General features: G+C 34.8%; 1 protein-coding gene across 1 annotated transcript in view; it reads right to left on the reverse strand.

Moving 5' to 3' along the window:
• The window catches only part of PRKACB (protein kinase cAMP-activated catalytic subunit beta), a 142,141-nt gene that overhangs the window by 8,630 nt on the left and 113,522 nt on the right, over positions 1–19,989 (reverse strand). The window contains exons 6-9 of the mRNA XM_052636692.1: positions 19,029–19,155; positions 18,037–18,132; positions 14,933–15,055; positions 1,945–2,109 (exon numbers count right to left, since the gene is read on the reverse strand). Of these exons, the coding sequence (XP_052492652.1) occupies positions 1,945–2,109; positions 14,933–15,055; positions 18,037–18,132; positions 19,029–19,155 (511 nt within the window). The remainder of the gene's footprint in view (positions 1–1,944; positions 2,110–14,932; positions 15,056–18,036; positions 18,133–19,028; positions 19,156–19,989) is intronic.

The following is a 19,989-nucleotide window of genomic DNA, read 5'->3' on the forward strand; positions in this document are numbered from 1 at the left end:
TGGGAGCACGAGGAGAAAGGGACGACAGAGGATGAGATTGCTGGATGGCATCACCAAGTTCATGGCCATGAGTTTGGGTAACCTCTGGGAGTTGGTGATGGACAGGGAGGCCTGGCATGCTGCGGTTCATGGGGTCGCAAAGAGTTGGACTTGACTGAGTGACTGAACTGAAAGGGCTAATGTGGTCCGGGAATTGGGAATTTGAAGAACCCAGAATTAAATAAGTTGTTGTTATTTAGTTGCTAAGTCCAGTCCAGGTCTTTGCATCCCGAGGAATGTGGCCCCCTAAGATCCTTAGTCCATGGGATTTCCCAGGCAAAAATACTGAAGTGGGCTGCCATTTTCCTCTCCAGGGGATGTTCTCGACCCAGGGATTAAACCTGTGTCTTCTGTATTGACAGGTGGATTCTTTTACCACTGAGCCACCAGGGAAGCTAATATAGATGTTATTTAACAGCTCAAACAATTTAAAGCATAACCTTTCTAAGCTGATTTTCTTATCAGTTAATTGAGGAAAATGGCATCACCTATCCCATAGAATTACTTCAAAGATTAAAATGAGACATTACAGTGTTGCTTTTATAAATTTTAAAGCACTACATGGGTGCTGGCAAATTTAGGGAAAATATGATATGTTTATTTATTCCTGGAGGAGGAAATGGCAACCCACTCCAGTATCCTTGCCTGGAAAATCCCATGGACAGAGGAGACTGGAGTCCATGAGGTGGTAAAGAGCCAAACATGACAGCATGAAAGCACATTATTTATTCACTACATCTATAATCTATTTTAAGTTGCTCTGGACTTTGTTCTTGACTACATAACACATTCAGTTGAGATAACAATGCTAACAGCAATGTTTCATGAATTTAATGGTTAGAGAGTATCTGAAGCCCTCTTTGAGATACAAAGGCTGTACTGGACTCACATTGCTTTGGTTTTGCTATGTTTCCTATTTACTGAATTAAATTTTTTACAAGTGTTAAAAAAATATTTTATAAGAATATAAATTAGAAAAACAACTATTTACAATTAGAGCATTTACATATTTTTCCCCAAGGAAATTCACTCATATGGCTTCATGGCATTATTAGATATGGCAAATTTTGGAGACATTAGATGTTTTGGTTTTATAGGAAAAGAAAAAGAAAAAATTAACATATTCAAGATGAAAATACTTCATTCATATGAATTATCTTTAACTGGGCATTTAAGAAGGAAAAGGACAGATAAAGGTAATTTAGCCTAGCAAAAGTTTTTCTTAAATGTCTCAATTTATCCCAAAGGTAAAGTAATGATGATTGAAAAATATCTTAATGAATCCAACAATTAAATGTTACTAAATCTGGCTGTGTGCTTCTGGGTAGGTGGGTATATTTGTTTACATATTGTCTTACTAATGTGACTTTACATCAGCTTTGAAGTACAGATTATTAGGACACTAATATGTACTTGCCATGGCATATGAAAAGTAAAAGGTATTGGTAGGGAAAATTTGACAAGGAAAATATTTCCAATTGATGATCTATACAGACTATACGCTTTCCCTTCTATCAAGGAGAAAACTCATTTAAGTTGTGAGCTATAAGGTTCTTTGTTGTTCAGTCGCTAAGTCATATCTGGCTCTTTTGCAACCCCAATGGACTGTACTTGGCCAATCTCCTTTATCCATGGGATTTCCCAGGCAAGAACATTGGAGTGGACTGCCATTTCCTTCTCCAGGGATCTTCCTGACCCAGGGATCAAACCCACGTCTCCTGCATTAGCAGGCATATTCTTTACCACTGAGATACCAAGGAAGCCCTATACAAGTTCTTTAAGTCCTACATAAGATTAATTCAAAAGGTAAAAAATATTAAAACTTTGTGCTAAGTTGAAGATACCTCTACTACATACAATTTAAATAGTAACTTAAAAAGCTTTCAAATTAAAGAACAGGCTCACCTTTCTCTGGTAAATAGCAATCCAATCTGTTGTAGCAAACCACTTGTGAGTTTTTATATCACTCACACCATTCTTTAGATTTCCAAACCGCTTTGTTAAGTCTACCTGCAGCAGGTTCCTTAGAAGGTCCTTGAGATCTGAACTGAAGTGAGAAGGGAATCGAACCTGCAAGACAGACCATGTGATAAGACACACATTCTAAGATTCAAGATATTTCTGAAAGGTATTTTTAAAAATGTGTTAGATCATTATATAAACAAAAATATGTAGTGATGACTTTCAAATACTCTTAACTACATACTTCAGTCTCCATAGTAGTCCTTAAAAAAGATAATGATTTAAGTGAATGAATTAAAACTGTTTTCTTAAGATCTTGCTTTGGTCATAAACTTTGGAGCTACTGTTTACGTGGCAAAGAATGGGACATGACTGAGTGACTAACACTTTCACTTTCACTCCAGAAAAATGGACCCCTCTCCAGAAAAATGTTCATAATTATGGAACTTTTCCAGCAATGTCAGAAGGTTTACCCATCTTCAAGAAAGACCCCTTGGATCCCATATTATAAACTTTTGTCTTAGAAACAAATTTAAACTTGTGATTTAAATAGAAAAAGCAGCATATGAAAGATATCAGTATGCACATTTTTTAAAGAGATGATCAAAAAAGCAGTCTAAAAATGATGATAAAAACCCACACTGCCTTTCATAGCATAGGAAACCACTTTTCTTTCACTAGTGGGTGACTTTTAAGCATAATTCTGCTATTATGCAATAGTACAAAAATGATTTAGGTTGGTTTAAAAGCAGTTTCCACTTTCTATATTGTGAAGATTTTAAAATTAGTTGATTGGCCTCCAGCCTTAAAAACAAAGAGAAAAAACTGCAAATAAGTGAAGATGTTATATATCAGGTAATCAGTAAAATAAACTACCAGTCATTGGAGACCTAGGTCAGCTCTGTTTCGCTTAAACACTCTTCTCCTCTAACTCTCTATCCCAACCTAACTCTCGTTCTCACCCTATTACTAATATGAGTACTGAAAAATTAAAATGGGTACTATTAAGGGATGATGTTAGAATGAATAGCTATATCTATGCCTCCTTACTATTTTCTTTCATTATTACCTTTTCTGCATTGTCCTATGTAACTGTGTTCACTCATTTCCACTGCTCTCTTCCCCATCAAACACACACGTATGTATGCATATAGCTACATGTGTGTGAACACGTGCACTTTCATTTTAATCCCATTTTCCTGTTGTGTGCCCAATTTCATGCTCCCACCTTCGCTAAACACAAACACCATTCTCTGGACTATCATGGCCTTAACTTCAAACTGACCATAAATCTTGAAGAAGTGCTTTAAAGGGGTAATAGATGCATTTCTGAACCTGCATTCTTTCTTTGGTTCTCTACCAGTGCCATCGCCACCTAGAACGTCGTGCATTGTGTATCACGACATTACCACAGGTGGTCTTCACCAAGCACTCATTCATCTAACTATGCTGCAGCATTCGTGCATGTATGTCTCACCCAGACTGTGAACTTCTGGAGGGAAGACACTGCGTCATTTTTGTGTTTGTAGTTCCAGGATTTATTAGATCACTTCAAATAAGACAGTTCACCCATCTGACAATAGTGTATTGATAACCTACTATGTGCCGGGTAGTATTCTAGGTGCTGGATGCACAACAGTGAACGAAAACGAGTCTCTGATTTCTTGGCACTTACATCCTAGTCCAATATGACATTCTTGATGAATACAGTATTACCTATATTCTATTAATAAATACAGAGAAACTAAGATTCAGAGACATTATAGGCCTTACCCAATCATCACACCAGAAAGCAGCAGAACTAGCCTAGAAACGCAGTCTTACAGTTTTCAGCCCCATGAATTTTACTCTTTATTACACTTCAAACGTATAGAACTTAATTTATTATATTCTGACTTTGAAAAAGTTCAACGTACTTGACATAGATTCTCATGTTCTCAAAGCAGAAAAACAATTTTAGTATAAATAATAAACTAAAATCACCATCATAACAGAGGAAAACTAGTACTTGTGTCAAGTCACCAAAGACTATTTGAAAGCTGAAAGTTTGGCGTCAACTCATATTAGCGACTAAAAAATGTCATTTTTGCAAAGCTTGTAGGAGTACAGATTATGAGGTTATATATTAAAAAAAAAAAAGACATGTGAACTACCACTCTCTCTAGTTCCTGCTTTTGACACAATGGCTTATTAGAAGTTAGGCACTGTGCCAAACACTTTACATGCACTGGCTCATAAAATCCAAAATATAACAGCTAAGTAAGTATGATTGCCCCCGTTTTATACCTGATGCAACTAAGACCTATAGGGATTAAGCAATTTGCTCAAGACTACAGAGCTAGTAAGTGGCAGAGCTATAATAGCAAACCAGGACTCTGACTTCAGGGTATATTCTTTAACTTCAGGTTACTGTCAGGAACCTTATAAAAGACTGAAATTTTATCTTAAAAATATCTGCACATTTCTTTATCCTACTTGGAGTAAAAACTAGAGAATACAAGGTATTCCAAGGCACCCCATCCACTTGAAAAATACCACAATTATTTATAAAATGATTATATTCTTATTTTGTTTAGATTCTTAAGAAATAACTTATTTGAAGTAGACTTATCTTCATTTAGAATAGAGGTTTCATGAATTGTTCAACGTAATGTGCCAGTTATTCTCCCCTTCATGATGTTCAGAATGGTAGACAGTGATATACTATAAATAAATCTTTTGAATTCAGGTAATTTGCAATGAAGTGGAAAAAGAATACAGACACCTAAATAAAACAGTTCCTTACTTGGAATGCAAATACAGTGATGGTCCTGAATTAGTTAATGAGTATGTTTATTCGTTTAATCCTCAGAACAGTGTTTCTCAAGTGGGAAGTAGTGGTAGAGGGTTGTGATGGTAGATATCAGAATCATTTGGGAAACTGAAATTCTATACGTGTTCTCCTCACTTCCACATCACACCTTCTTTTCCCTCAGAGATTATGATAGGTAGTCCACACTCCCACAGTAAGCCATATTAATGATGCTGGTACTGCTAAGTCACTTCAGTCATGTCCGACTCTGTGCGACCCCATAGACGGCAGCCTAGCAGGCTCCCCCGTCCCTGGGATTCTCCGGGCAAGAACACTGGAGTGGGTTGCCATTTCCTTCTCCAATGCATGAAAGTGAAAAATGAAAGTGAAATCACTCAGTCGTGTATTAATGATGGGTATCTGTCATATCCTTTACATGAGTTTGGGTAGGCTCCGGGAGTTGGTGATGGACAGGCAGTCCTGGCATGCTGTGGTTCATGGGGTCGCAAAGAGTCGGACATGACTGAGAGACTGAACTGAACTGAACTGACTGATGTTTTAAATGGAAGACTTTTATTTATAGCATGCTAACCTGGAAACACCAAAGACTTCTATAATGGGAAAAATGATGAACTCTTCCTTCAAAATTGTATCAAATTCTGATATGCATTGTTTCTTTATTATCAACTCTAACATATGTAGATATAGAAAGTAAAATCAGCATTCTAGAATACTGCAGCTAGAGGAAGTTTGCTGCTGCTAAGTCGCTTCAGTCGTGTCCGACTCTGTGCGACCCCATAGACGGCAGCCCACCAGGCTCCCCCATCCCTGGGATTCTCCAGGCAAGAACACTGGAGTGGGTTGCCATTCCCTTCTTCAATGCATGAAAGTGAAAAGTGAAAGTGAAGTCGCTCAGTCGCGTCCGACTCTCAGCGACCCCATGGACTGCAGCCCACCAGGCTCCTCCGTCCATGGGATTTTCCAGGCAAGAGTACTGGAGTGGGGTGCCATTGCCTTCTCCGAGTTTAATTTAGTCTAAAGCTTCATTTTAAAGATAAGGAACTTTTTTAGAAAAAATAAAAATAAGGAACCTGAGCTCCAGTGAGACTATCAACTCAGTTTCATTGTTGGGAAAATAACTTGATTCTCTTGACTCCTACATCTTTCTTCAGGCCAGGATAGCACTAAATATGTGATAGGGCAAAAAATGTGAAAGCAGCTGTAAAGAGATAGATTTGGAAAAGAGACAGTCTAACCCCATTAAACCGGTGGATCTAAGTGGTGAAGTTATTGGAAACTAGGATCATTTAACATGAAAGAGCGCTTTGTGCAGTATGTGCTCCTTAAAGTGTTTACTGGATGTTTATCCTCTAATATTTCCTGTTTAGGATTCTTTTTCAACCTTTAGAGACCAAGTTAGTTCTGAGTTTCCTAATGATATATTCATAATAATAAATCTACTTCTGTAGTGAGGTACACACACATAAGCTTTCAATACATGATGTGCATGAAAATCATCTGAAGTAATTTAAAAAATATACATATAATTGGAATACACAGAAGACCAACTGAACTGGTACCTCTGAGAGTGGGCATCTATTTCATGAAAGCTTCATGAAGGCAGAGGCCGCAACTGATTTGCTGTATCTAGCACTGCTCATATACTATGGGCTTAATAAATATCCAACAAATGCATGGACTTAAATTCAACAAACACTGATTCAATACCATCTATATGCTAGGCACAGATGTGCTTGGGGTATAGTAGAAAAACCAAAGTAAGGCAAAGATTCCTGCCTCCACAGTGTTCACATTCTAGTGAGAAAGAAACTTAGCAACAAACGTGACCTTCTAAAAATGTTGTCATCCATCATTCCTGGCAAAACCTTTCTTTGTAAGGTCTTTAAATTTTTACTCTGAAGAAAATGGGGGTCATTGCAAGGTTCTGAAAGGAGTAACAAGATCTGACAATGTTTTTTAAAGAACCACTCTAGTGACTCAAAAGAGAGCAGTATCAGTGGAGGTGGTAAAAGTAGCTGAATTCTGTGCATATTCTAAAGATAGAGGCAATATGGTTTTCCTATGCATCAAACATGGATTGAGAACGTTGGGGTGTTTTGGCCTGAGTAGCTGAAAGTAACTGAAAGGATGATGCTGCCATCAAATGAGATGGGAAAGATGGTGGGAGGAAGAGATTTGCTAAGGAAAACAAAAATCTGTCAGTTTTAGACAGGTTGAATTTGAGATATTTATTAGACCTCTGAGTGGAGATCTCAGAAGTTGGATACAAAATTATGTAACTTACGAGTCACGTATAGCTAGTATTAAGCTTCCCTGGTGGCTCAGATGGTCTGTCTGCAATGCGGGAGCCCTGGGTTCGATCCCTGCGTTGGGAAGATCCCCTGGAGAAGGAAATGGCAACCCACTCCAGTACTCTTGTCTGGAAAATTCCATGGATGGAGGAGCCTGGTAGGCTACAGTTCATGGGGTCACAAAGAGTCAGATACAACTGAGTGACTTCAATTTCTTTCTTTATAGCTAGTATTAAAAGTTATACAGAGGATGTGACCACCAATGAAAGATGTGCAAAAAAAGAAGATCAAGCCAGAGAGATTTAGAAGGAAAGATGAGTAGAGGGTAGTGATATATGCACATATATAGCTGATTCACGTTGCTGTACAGCAGAAACTAACACAACATTGTAAAGCAATTCAGTCAGTTCAGTTCAGTTGCTCAGTCGTGTCCGACTCTTTGCGACCCCATGAATCGCAGCACGCCTGGCCTCCCTGTCCATCACCAACTCCCAGAGTTCACTCAAATTCATGTCCATAGAATTGGTGATGCCATTCAGCCATCTCATTGTATATCATCCCCTTCTCCTCCTGCCCTCAATCCCTCTCAGCATCAGGGTCTTTTCCAATGAGTCAACTCTTCGAATGAGGTGGCCAAAGCAATTATACTCCCACTAAAATAAATTTTAAAAATTAAAAGAAAAAGAATGAGGATATAAATCCAAGCATACTAGCATCCCCTTTTTAAAGAGTTTCATGAGAATTATGTTTCCTTAAGCCAATTTAAAAAAAAAGGAAACATGAGTAATTCAGGAATAAAGCTAAGATCATGAAGAGTCACTGAAGCCAAATGAAGGAGTAATGAATAAACCACTGAACTAGATTCTATTTCTTGCTTTGCCACTAACTGGCTTTTATCTTGGAGAAGGAAATGGCAACCCACTCCGGTATTCTTGCCTAGAGAATCCTGTGGATGGAGGAGCCTGGTGGGCTGCTCTCCATAGGGTTGCACAGAGTCATACACGACTGAAGCAACTTAGCAGCAGCAGCAGCTTTTATCTTTGGGCTATTCAGAGCCCTGATTTACCTACATATAGAATAAGGGAGTTAAACTAAATCAAATGGAACATTCTTGTCATCTCAAGAATTCTACTAAGCTATTTCTTTGGTAGAAGGAATACCTGGGTTCCAATCCCAACTCTAGTTCTTTATACTTTAGGCAAACTTTTACCTTTCTGATAAGTGAGATAACCTCACTTATCTCATCCGTAAAATGATAAAAGTATATTTCATCTGGCAGGTATGAAAAGAAATTAGGTAACTTTTATGAAACTGCCTTTTCTTTTTCCGGCCATGCTGTATGTCTTGTGAGATCTTAGTTCCCTGACTAGGAATTGAACCTGGGTCTATGGCAGTGATGGAGAAGGAAATGGCAACCCACTCCAGTATTCTTGCCTAGAAAATCCCATGGGCAGAGGAGCCTGGTGGACTACAGTCCATGTGATCACATAGTCAGACATGACTGAGCAATTGAGTACTACAGCAGTGAAATCACCAAGTCCTACCCAGTGGACTGCCAGGGAATTCCCTGTGAAACTGGCCTAGTATCTTACAGGCACTAATTCAATACATGTTTCATTTTAGAGTAATATCTTAATGATCTGAAGCTGAATTTCCGATTCAAAAAAGGAACCTAGAAGTCAGCAATATTTATTATTATGTTTCCAGTCGACTCAAGGACAGAGTGTACTAGAAAAGTCACTGCAGAGTATAATAAGTTCCTCTTTTCTTCTTTTCTCATGCTCCACCTTTTAAATTTGTACAACAAACAAATTCTCTTAAGGCACTTAAATTTGATAGAGTGAGGGAGCAAATAGACAGCTAAAGCATTGTTTTATAAGGACAAAATTATGAATATAGCTGATACCTTCTTAACTTTGTAAAATTATATTACACAATGTGTTAAAATAACTATGAAATTAATTTTGAACTGAGCAAACAACTGAATATTTGTTCAGCTGTAATATCAATTATAAAGTCTTGTGCATTTTGGTTTTAGGAATAACTATTACCTTCTAAAAATTTAAGAGGAAGTTATATCCAAGAAGAAAATCAGTGCATGTTATTATAGTATCCATCCAAACAGGATGATTTAAATTCACTCTTTTTTAATTTTAGAAACAAAGTGAGACAAAAGTCAAATTTGTCTACTTTTAGCTCAATCACAGAAATTACAAAGTTTATCTCTGATTGAAGAGGAGAAAACTTTTACTGCTATTCTTCTGCAGTTATGGAGGAAAAGACTATTCAACTAGTAACATTTTATCCTGCATCAGGACAAAATTTACTGGGCTTAAATAACTCAAAAGAGTTTGTACACAGTCAATAATCTGTCAACTTCTGCCCACATTCCATACTGGGATAAATTTTAAGAAATTCTCTCTCTAAATTAGTATAGCTCTAAGAAACCTATGATCCTAGTTAAAAAATTATCTAGCAAAACTGAGCATACACATTAGTTAACTTTTCAGAACACATAACTTTTCATACATACTTTCTAGCAGATATGGTGCTAAGTTCCACACTATCTCATAGGACTCAGTCTCACAGGACTGGATCCTATATACATAAAAAGAAACATCTAGGACATTAACAAAATACTTATATTAGTACCATGATTGTGGGCTCTCTGATCTATTCTCACCTATGCAGAAACAGTGCATAGATATAATGAATTCAGATGGTTGCAGAAATGCAATCATTTGCCCATAGGACTCCTAAGGTAAGGACTGTCTCACAGCAGGTATTAAGAATTTTAAATGTTCACAGCAAGGTGTTAAAAAACTGCCCTGGATTTTATGCATATAGTGTAACTGCTTTTGTATTTTATGAAAATAACTACTGAGTACTATAAGTGTCTTTGACTATAGCCATGGTCAAATAAAAAATGGCATTTTAATTTCTCAAAAAAGTATTAGCAGTGGAGCCTCCGAAAAAGCGAAGTGGTATATCTGCATATGTGTATGTTATTTAGGAATATACAGAAAAGAGATAATATAGCAGGCTTGAGAATGCTACCCTTGAGGAAGGCCTGTCAGCAAGTTGGGCCCTTGGCAGGTATTTGCGAATTGGAATGGTCACAGTTCCAGAAACTGAAAAGAAATTTCCCTAAGTGACACGAGTGGCGCACTGCACCTAGATGTACTACAAACGATATGGGTTATGCTGAACATTTGCTTTTGTTGTGGGAATCTCAGATTCTGGTATGTGCCAAATAGAAGATGTATATATGATTCCAATAAAATCCTTGGGCTTTGAGGCTTTACTGTACTTCCCCGGTAGACAACATTTTATCCATGTTGCCAAAATTCATTGCTGGAGAAATAAAGTTTGCCTTCTGACTCCTTTGGGCAAGGACTCGAAAGTTTGTGCTGGTTTCCTCTGGACATTACCATAAACGTCTTTTCCCTTTGTTGATTTCACTTTATAAACTTTCTTGTAAGATAGCTTACAATGAAGGTACTTATTACAATGTAAGATATTCATTCCCTGACTACCCCTATATGATGAACTTTGTGAATCTTCCTAGTGAATCACTTAACCTGGGGGTCATCTTGGGGACCCTAGACACAAAAGGGAATAGTCATTTGGCTGCTAATCAACCATACTTCACTTCATGTGAACGTGGATGGCCCTTCAGGAAAAAAAATTAACCAATTCTTTTTGGTTATTCTGTGTATACCTAGGTTTCTAACTTGATATTTTGTATAGTGTCTTCTTGTACATATTTGGTGGTCATTAAAAATGGAATAATACTTTAGGAGCTAAGAATTTTTTTTTAATTACATAAATAAAAAATTCTTGGTTTTCACACAGCTATTACTCGCTTGCCACCTTATTTGCAAATATCATTTTTCAGTACAGTGTTAACTTTTGCATTTCTAAGAGTAATGAAGCCAGATAGAGTTGCTGTGGAAACCATCACTGATTCTTGTTATAGAGTATATGGCACTGAAGTATTAAATTTAAAGACTATATACAGAAACTCAGCATATGTATTGCTAGGATGAGGCATAGTCAATGTGGGAATTATAAGAGTTTTCTGTTAACTAGGCATTTCTAAACCTGAATCTTAATACTGTATGGATAATTTGACATTTAAATACCACCTACTCTGTTTTTTATTAAAGGCAAAATATGCGTAGGAGAGAATCTAACAAGCTGATTGATCATCTTTCCGTGCATTGAAAAATATCAGTTTGAGCTAAAATACTGTAAATAGAGAAAGAATGTAACAATCTAATGTTCAAATACACATATGTTAGTGAACTAATCATTTTATTAAACTTATTTGAACTTTTATAAGTCAATGATTCCTATAATCTTTATATTAATAACATGGTTTCAAAAATATACTCATCATAAAATACTGTTGCATAAAATAACATGCTTTTTAAAAAAAATCAGAAAAATTCTGAATGAAAAGTATGTCTTTAAATATTTGACATCACTAAAACCATTAAGAAATTTTAAATACAAATATAGGATCTGTAAGACCAAAACTGGATTATCAATGACCTGAACAATTAAAAAATTTGAAAACAAGTTAATCTCCAATTTGACTTTTAGCTGCTAAACAGAGAGACAATAATGCTTTATAATGTGGATAGGGACAACTTCTAGTTTGAATCTAAGTGCTGAAACAGATGGTTTTAGTGGAAAATGTGAACATGATTTCATATTTAAATACAGATCCTAGAGATCACTCAATAATAATATTTTATTTTCATGAATTCTACTTTAGATGAGAAAAGATAATAAGAAATGAAAACAACTCTATATCCATTATGGGGAGAGATAATCTGGTACCTTTAGTTAAAAACAGCAGTACACCAAACACCTTATCATATTTAATAAAAAAGAAAAAAAGTCAGATATTGTGATTTAAAATTTTATGTTCCTGCTCTTCTAAGATGACCAGGATTTAAACTGTTATAATTTTAGAATATATGCAGATTTAAATTTTATACTAACATTGGATCCTAAATGTTAAAGTTTGATATGAACATATTCATAAATAGACAAAAAAATTTTACAGTGTACAATGATTGACAAAAAGAGGCCTATTCACACAGATGAAGATACACTTGTTTTAATGAAAGTAGTTTTCCTAAGTGAATAAAATTTAGTTATGACAATAGCATCCTTGTCAGAAAATTTGACTTCTCCTATGAAGTTTCCCTGGAGGCTCAGATGGTAAAGAATCTGCCTGCAATGCAGGAGACCTGGGTTTGATCTCTGCGTTGGGAAGATCCCCTGGAGAAGGGAATGGCTACCCACTCCAATATTCTTGCCTAGAGAATTCCATGGACAGAGGAGCCTGACAGGCTACAGTCCATGGGGTTGCAAAGAGTTAGACACAACTGAGCCACTTTCACTATGAAGTTAAAGATGTTTAAGCAGGAACTTTGTAATCAACTGTAAATAAATTATTTGGAAATATTACTATAATTTCTGCACTCTTAGTCTTTGTATTAGTAAAATACACTTCTCCCATTTAGTTATTTAAAAGTATTTTAGTATATAGCCTTTGGTCTTTATTTTCTCTTGAGATGTTACATAATTACTTCTCAAATTCTTAAAAAAATAAATCACTGCTTTGTCTATTAATGTTTCTTGATATTTTTGTTAATCTCAAAAGTCCTTTTGACTTTTAATATTCTTTTGGGTGAAAGCAATTACAAAGATAAAAAATTGGAAGCCTAGAGATCTACAAGTGTAGCAAGGACAGGAGTAATACTTAATTACCTAAATATTTCATTCTGCCTTCTATATTACTTTAGTGTAAATCTTTCAATACCTAGCTTAATTATCTGTAAGAGGTATTCATTTTTTACCTTCGACATAGTTTAAGTATGTGCTCTTTAGTAAGTCCCCTAGTTTGTGAACACTGTCACAACATAGAACTTTCCCCCTTAAAATGCAGTAAAATAGAACTGAAAATCTTGTGATCTCTGTAGACTGCATATACACTATGACATATGGAACAATACTGTGTTGAGATGTGGGTTCTAGGTGGCTGGAGAGACTCATCCTATTTGTGTCTTATCCCTAAAGCTCTAGCTATGCAGCATCCATAATTTAAATTTGAGTCTTGGTAAAAAAAAATAACTACATTATGAATAATCAGGGTACCTTTTGAATAGCTGACATTATAAATTTTAAGTTCATGAATGCTAACTTTCATACTAAATATAGAGGATGAATCTGGTTGAGATACAAAGAAATAGAGATTTTTTTCTATCACTTTCCAGATTCTTTAAGAGTTTGATCAAATTAATTTCCGCCTTGATATTGTTGTTGTTTAGTCACTTAGATATATCTAACTCTTTGCAACCCCATGGACTTGGGCCCACCAGGCTCCTCTGTCCATGGGATTTCCCAGGCAAGAATACTGGAGTGGGTAGCCATCCCCTTCTCCAGAGGATCTTCCAAGCCCAAGGATTAGAACCTGGGTCTCCAGCATTGCAGGCAGATTCTTTACCATCTGAGCCACCAGGGAAGTTTAGAAAGTCACAACATACAAAACAGCCAACTGAATCACATCTCAAGGTAATGTCATGTCAAGATTGATGTTATATGATCAAAAGCAAGCAAGCAAACGAACAAAAACTAATAGAGCATACCACATGGAGGAATAAGAAAAAGGAGGAAACTTCCTTCCCATGAATTCTGTAAAAAATGTATAGAAGGTCTTCCAGGAATTTTTGAAAGCTTAGTTTCTTTTCGTCGTGGTGGGAAGAATCAGGCTCATCTCTACTTAAACTGACAGCAGTATTTTTAAAAAGGACCAGAGGTATGAGCTAAGACAAGAGTCTATGGCTGACTTTAAACAAAATATTTTTGGAAAACAAAATTAGGAATTATAAATGCAAAAGAAGAAAGGTTAGTATAGTACTTCAAAATGTAAGATACCCCAACTTATAGTATATCTACTCATATTCAAGAAAAACTAATGTTATTTCCTCATTTGCTAAAGATCAATGGCAATTATAATCATATTAATGTGAAAAACCATTAACATCATTTCTTTGAATTCTCATCTTAAAAGGCTTATCTATTCTAAAATTGGGGCTTCCCAGGTGGAGCGAGTGGTAAAGAACCCGCCTGCCACTGTAGGAGACATAAGAGACGCAGGTTTGATGTCTGGGCCCAGAAGATCCCCTGGAAAAGGGCATGGCGACCTACTCCAGTATTCTTGCCTGGAGAATTCCATGGACAAAAGGAGCCTGGAGGGCTACAGACCATGGGGTTGCAGAGTTGGACACGACTGAAATGATGTAGCACACACATTTTATAATTATTTTCAATTTTGTGTTGTTTCACATAATTTAAACAAGTCTCTTCTAAAAAACCAAGGGTAAAAAAAAAAAAAAAAAAAAAAAAAAAAAAATAAAAAACCAAGGGTATATAAAAACAGCCCCTAAAACTTCTCTCCAAGCAGATATCAACATGAAGTAACTAACAATTTTTATTTATCTGAAGAGAGATAGAACTATGGCTATGATCCTATATTTTATAACTGATAATAATAATAATGATGGAAATTGCTTTATTATTTTGTTATTATTTGTAAAATTGCCCTTTTTTACCTAAAAGACTTCAATGATTCAATATTTACTGTATCTTAAATGAGTGCTAGATATAAGGGCAGACTCTATGGATATTTCTATATTTTTCCCAATTTAGGGTAATATCCAGATGGTATCAAATAGTTTCAATCTATAATGCTTAAAACTCATGTAGAGAGATAATAAATAATTAAGGAATAATAAAATATATTACTTACCTTTCCAGAAACAATTTTTTCATAAATTTGAATTGGTTGGTCTGCAAAGAATGGGGGGTAGCCAGCCGCCATTTCATAGATTAACACTCCTAATGCCCACCAATCCACTGCCTTATTGTAGCCCTAAGATAAACCAACACCAAATGGCAATCATTACTTAATTCACTCAGAGGAGAATGAAGTCAAATTATTTCAAAATGATCTTCAAGCATATGAAATTTTTAAAAAGGCAGTTGCTGAGCAGTTATTCAGGATAAAATAAAAAAGAAAATATATTCCAGATATTGAAACTGAATATTAAGAAATACTATTAAATCTTCTTCCTAAAATCATTAAGAATATTAGAGACAATAAAATTGCCCTATTTAATTGAGATAATTTAGTTTTTGTTCAACATTAGGAAGGGAATTGGATGAAATTACCTCTTAAAGCCTAATCTATTGTGTAATATTATGAATCAGATTTTCTAGGAAATACTTAAGAAAGGTCAAAAGTTTTGAAATGAGAGTAGATATTGTACTTCATGATAAATGCTACAGTATTTATCAAAATATATTGGTGGGTTTAGGAGGGTGAATATATTAGGGATAATCCCATCAGATCTTATTAAAACTAAAAGCTTAATGTGGAACCTAATGAATGTAAATATTTAAGTAAACTTTATCCATCCACTGTTTTTGTTTCTCATCTCTAAAAGGTATACAGGAAAGATAACTAATTCATGGAGTTTTATGGGGACTACAAGTGAAAGGAAATAATGAATATAAAAGTGTGTTATAAACCAAATGCACAATTCTAAGGTTATTCTTAATTGGGTTTTTCTTTTCATGTTAAACTTACTAAAATGAAGATCTAGAAGTATTGATAAGAAAATAAGAAAAAAATTAATATGTTTATATAAAGTTTGATAAACTATAATCAGTGTCAATTGGCATAAAAGATTATGGGGGAAAAAAATACAACTTTATCATGGAGAGAAATGAGCTGAGTTCTTGCTAGATCTTTTGGTCTACCCACTTAATTACCTTCACCACTCCCACTATTCCAACTTTTCGTTAAAATTTTAGCTTTACAAATAATTTTATTTTCAAATTACTGGTTAAAATATAATGATATAGAGATTCTATTTGTCTTTTTATTTCTTGCTTCTATATGTTTTTAAAGAGAGAGAGACTAGTAAAATAGGGATAACACTTTGTTTTGCTAATAGAAATGGGCATTAACTATGCTTTTCTTTAAATGCAACTCACTAATAATGTAATTACAATGTTTTTTGCTATAACGAAAGCATATAATGTTAAAGTAGATCCTTTTGCGAAGTTCTGATTTCTGTTTTAGATGTGTGCTAATGTTTATAATAAGTATGCCAGGCGCTTTTAATACCCTAAAGAAAATTAAATCAATAAGAAAAACTAAATTATAATAGATAAATGGGCAAAGGACATGAACTAATGACTCAGACATACACACAAAGCAATACCAAATGGTTATTAAGCATTAAAAAATGTAATCATCAAAGTCATGAGACTTAAAATAATGAGATATCAGTTACTATCTATCAAATTAATAATGATCTTTTAAAACAAGAATACCCAATGCTGGAGAAAGTGTGGTGAAACAGATACTCCTCAAACATTGCTGAGAAGTGTAAAATGTTACAATCTTTTTGGAAAGTCCTTTGGCAATATGTATTGAAAACCTTAAAAATGTTCATATTCTCTGACCCTGTAATTTCACTTTTAGGAATCTATCCTAAAAATAATTCAAAATACAGAAAAAAGCTTTATGGACAAAGACATTTATCACAGTCATTTACAAAAGAAAAAAAGGGAAACAAGTTGACTACTCAACAACAGAAGAATGACAAAATACAAAATGGTGCATTTTAAAATAAGCAATTAAATCACATTTGCAGGATAATTATTACTCAAGTGAGAAAAGCTGAATACAAAATTGTACATTCACTGAAACATGCATAGAAAAATATATTGAAATGTTTTTTAAAAAGGCTACCTCTGGGTAGTGAGATTGAAAGTTTTTTCATTCTTTCTTTATAGTTTTCTATATTTCCCAAATTTCAGACAATGAATATCTATTTCTATACACACACACACACACATTTTTTCAAGTTTTGGTGTTTACAGTGGCATTACATTATCTGTTAAATGTACTTAAAGAAATGTTAGTGGCAATGACATTTAATTATAAAAGATTAAAAGTTATAGATGATTTAAATTATGAAAGATAATAAAAGGAAAGCTGAAAGAATTCTCTTATTCTAACACTTCAGCAGCTAGCCAAATTTCAATTCAGAGGGTAGTTAATCAGTGTATAAATATCAATGTATATATCTTATCCTTTTCTCTTTCCTGGCTCCTGTCTGAGCCATTACTATCAGTTTCTCCTTTCTAGCTTTTACCACCAAGGGATGGAAGTAGAAAGGAAAATGAAAGTTAAACTACCCTTTTAGAAATGATTAAAAATTTCTCTCACCATATTTTCACTGTTTAGAAAAAGTAGAACTGTCTTCAATAAGATTATAACTATTTAACTGCTGTAATGTTTCTATTTTTAAACTAAAATTTTAAAAAGTAATTCACATACGTTTTTTCCACTTATGTGGTAAAATTGAAACAATGTGTTAGGGGAGTGTAATCTCCTCTGTTCTGTCTCTTCTTAATAAAAATTTGAAGCAACGGACATTAAAGCGCTCATTCTAACTACCTAACAAAAGGAAGAATAGACAACTAGTACATATATATCATTTTTAATTTGCCTCTTGGTGTAACCCAGAGCAAAGACTCTCTGCCCTCCTGTTACTGGGAATAATTATGAAAAGGCTATGCTTCTGGTTTCAAAACATGGATCTAAAGACCATATTTATTTAAACTAATTCTCTCAGCTCTAGAGTTAAAATCAACAGCTTATGAGATTAGTGGGAGACTCTAAATAATTGATTTTTAGTAATTATACACAAAGATCTAAATTCATATTTAGATTAAATAAACATGTAAAATTAGATCATAACTTAAAAGAAAAAAAAAAGTCCACAGTGATGCATGCCTTATATTTTTACTTCTTACATAATGATACTATAAATATACCTTGCTGAGAATTATTTCTGGAGCCAAATATTCTGGAGTGCCACATAATGTCCAAGTTCTGCCTTTAACTCTTTTGGCAAACCCAAAGTCTGTGACCTATAAAAGACAAAAAGCCTATAAACATTTGTTATTTCATAATAAATGTATTTACTGTACCTAAGTTGAAAGTTAAAAATCAGGGTTAAAATTAACACCTTGAAAAAAAAATTAAGTCAGTGTAATTGAGACTAATCCATTAAGGCCACTATTTAGTGAATAAAGATTAAAGCAACACCAATGTGGAAAACGGTTCCCTGACTCAACGAAACAAATAAACCAAAAAGAAGTTTCAATAAATATGAAGCAGTGCCAGAAGTGTTCCTGAAGTCCAACACTGTCTTCTGCCCTTAATTATACCATCAGAAGGTGCAAAAGCATCATTGGGAGGATCTTAATAACTGTGTAAAAAGGAGAGTAGAAATGGAAAGGAAACACTGCCACCAGTCCAGTATTGGGTAGCTGGGGCTCCTCTGCTAACTGCACTGTAGAGTTAAAAAGCATAGTCTCAGGACAAGCTGATGGGATTTAAATTATGCTCCACCTGCGTGACCTTGCAGTATCTTAGTTTCATTAACCTTAAAATGAGAACAACAATAGTATTTACATTTCATACTGTTATCAAAATCAAAAGAGGTGACACATGTGAACACTTAGAACACTGCCTGGCACTAAGTGAATACTCACAAATTTGGCTATTCTTTCTTTAGGCAGGAGCCTGTGCACAACCTGTGCACAGTTCACAGCTAAAGGAGATATAAACAGGCGCTATCTTTGATGGAACTTTTGGTCCTCTGTAATAGCAACAGAACTGTTAACTCAATTTAAGCTATTAGGAAGAACTGTCTCCCTCAAAGGAAAAAAAAAATCCAATCTTGGTAGTTGTGGTTAAATATATATAACTTCTTACCTAGTATGTTCTCAAATAAATTACACATAATGTGTTCAAGTCATACCTGGATATAACCTTGGTGGTCAATTAAGAGATTTTCAGGTTTTAGATCTCTGTAGATGAGGTCTAGTGAATGGAGGTACTCGAATGTTAGCACTATCTGAGCTGCATAGAACCGTGCATGGGGTTCACTACGAAGAAACAAAACATTGATTTTTGGTAAAATGGGTTAACATATAGTAACTAGTAGATTACACAAAAAATAACATGAGGTAGAGGCATTTTGGGAGCAAAAAAAATACTTTTTTTCTTTTAAACATATGTAAAGAATCTTGTTAGTTTCCAAATATTTTTAAATCTATAAATCAATCTTCAAATAATGCTTTTATATGCTTAGTGAGCAGCATATGTTGAAGAAAACAATAACTCTCAGATTGCCATTGTAATTCAAATTATTGTTGGCCATATTAGAAGTCTGGTACTAAGAATGACTGAAAAGCACCAGTTAGATTGTTTTATCAGGGCCATTGCTGTTGTTAATAAGCTCCATATACCTTTCCCATAAATTTCTAGTACTTAAAGAATTTCTGCTTTTATCTGCAGATTTAAGCCATTTTACCCATGGTGTTATTATTACAAAAGGGACATATGCTCATTATAGAAAAAAAGCCATAAAATACTAATGAAGAATAAAGATACTAATAATCTCATTCAGAAACCAGATTCAATCCTGGTGTTTGAATTTCCAAATCTTTCACTGTGCATGTTTCTACAAATATCTAAACATAGGTATAATCTGTATATTTACATAAATACACACAATTCTGGATGCATAGATTAGATTAACTGATTTGTTGCTGCTTCTGTTGTTTAGTCACTCAGTCATGTCCAGCTCTTTTGCAACTCCATGGACAATAGCCCACCAGGCTTCTCTGTCCACGAGGTTTTCCAGGCATGAATACTGGTGTGGGTTGCCATTTCTTTCTCCAGGGGATCTTCCTGACCCAGGGATCGAACTGATGTGT

The sequence above is a fragment of the Budorcas taxicolor genome, chromosome 3 (assembly GCF_023091745.1).
Source record: "Budorcas taxicolor isolate Tak-1 chromosome 3, Takin1.1, whole genome shotgun sequence".
NCBI lineage: Eukaryota > Metazoa > Chordata > Mammalia > Artiodactyla > Bovidae > Budorcas > Budorcas taxicolor.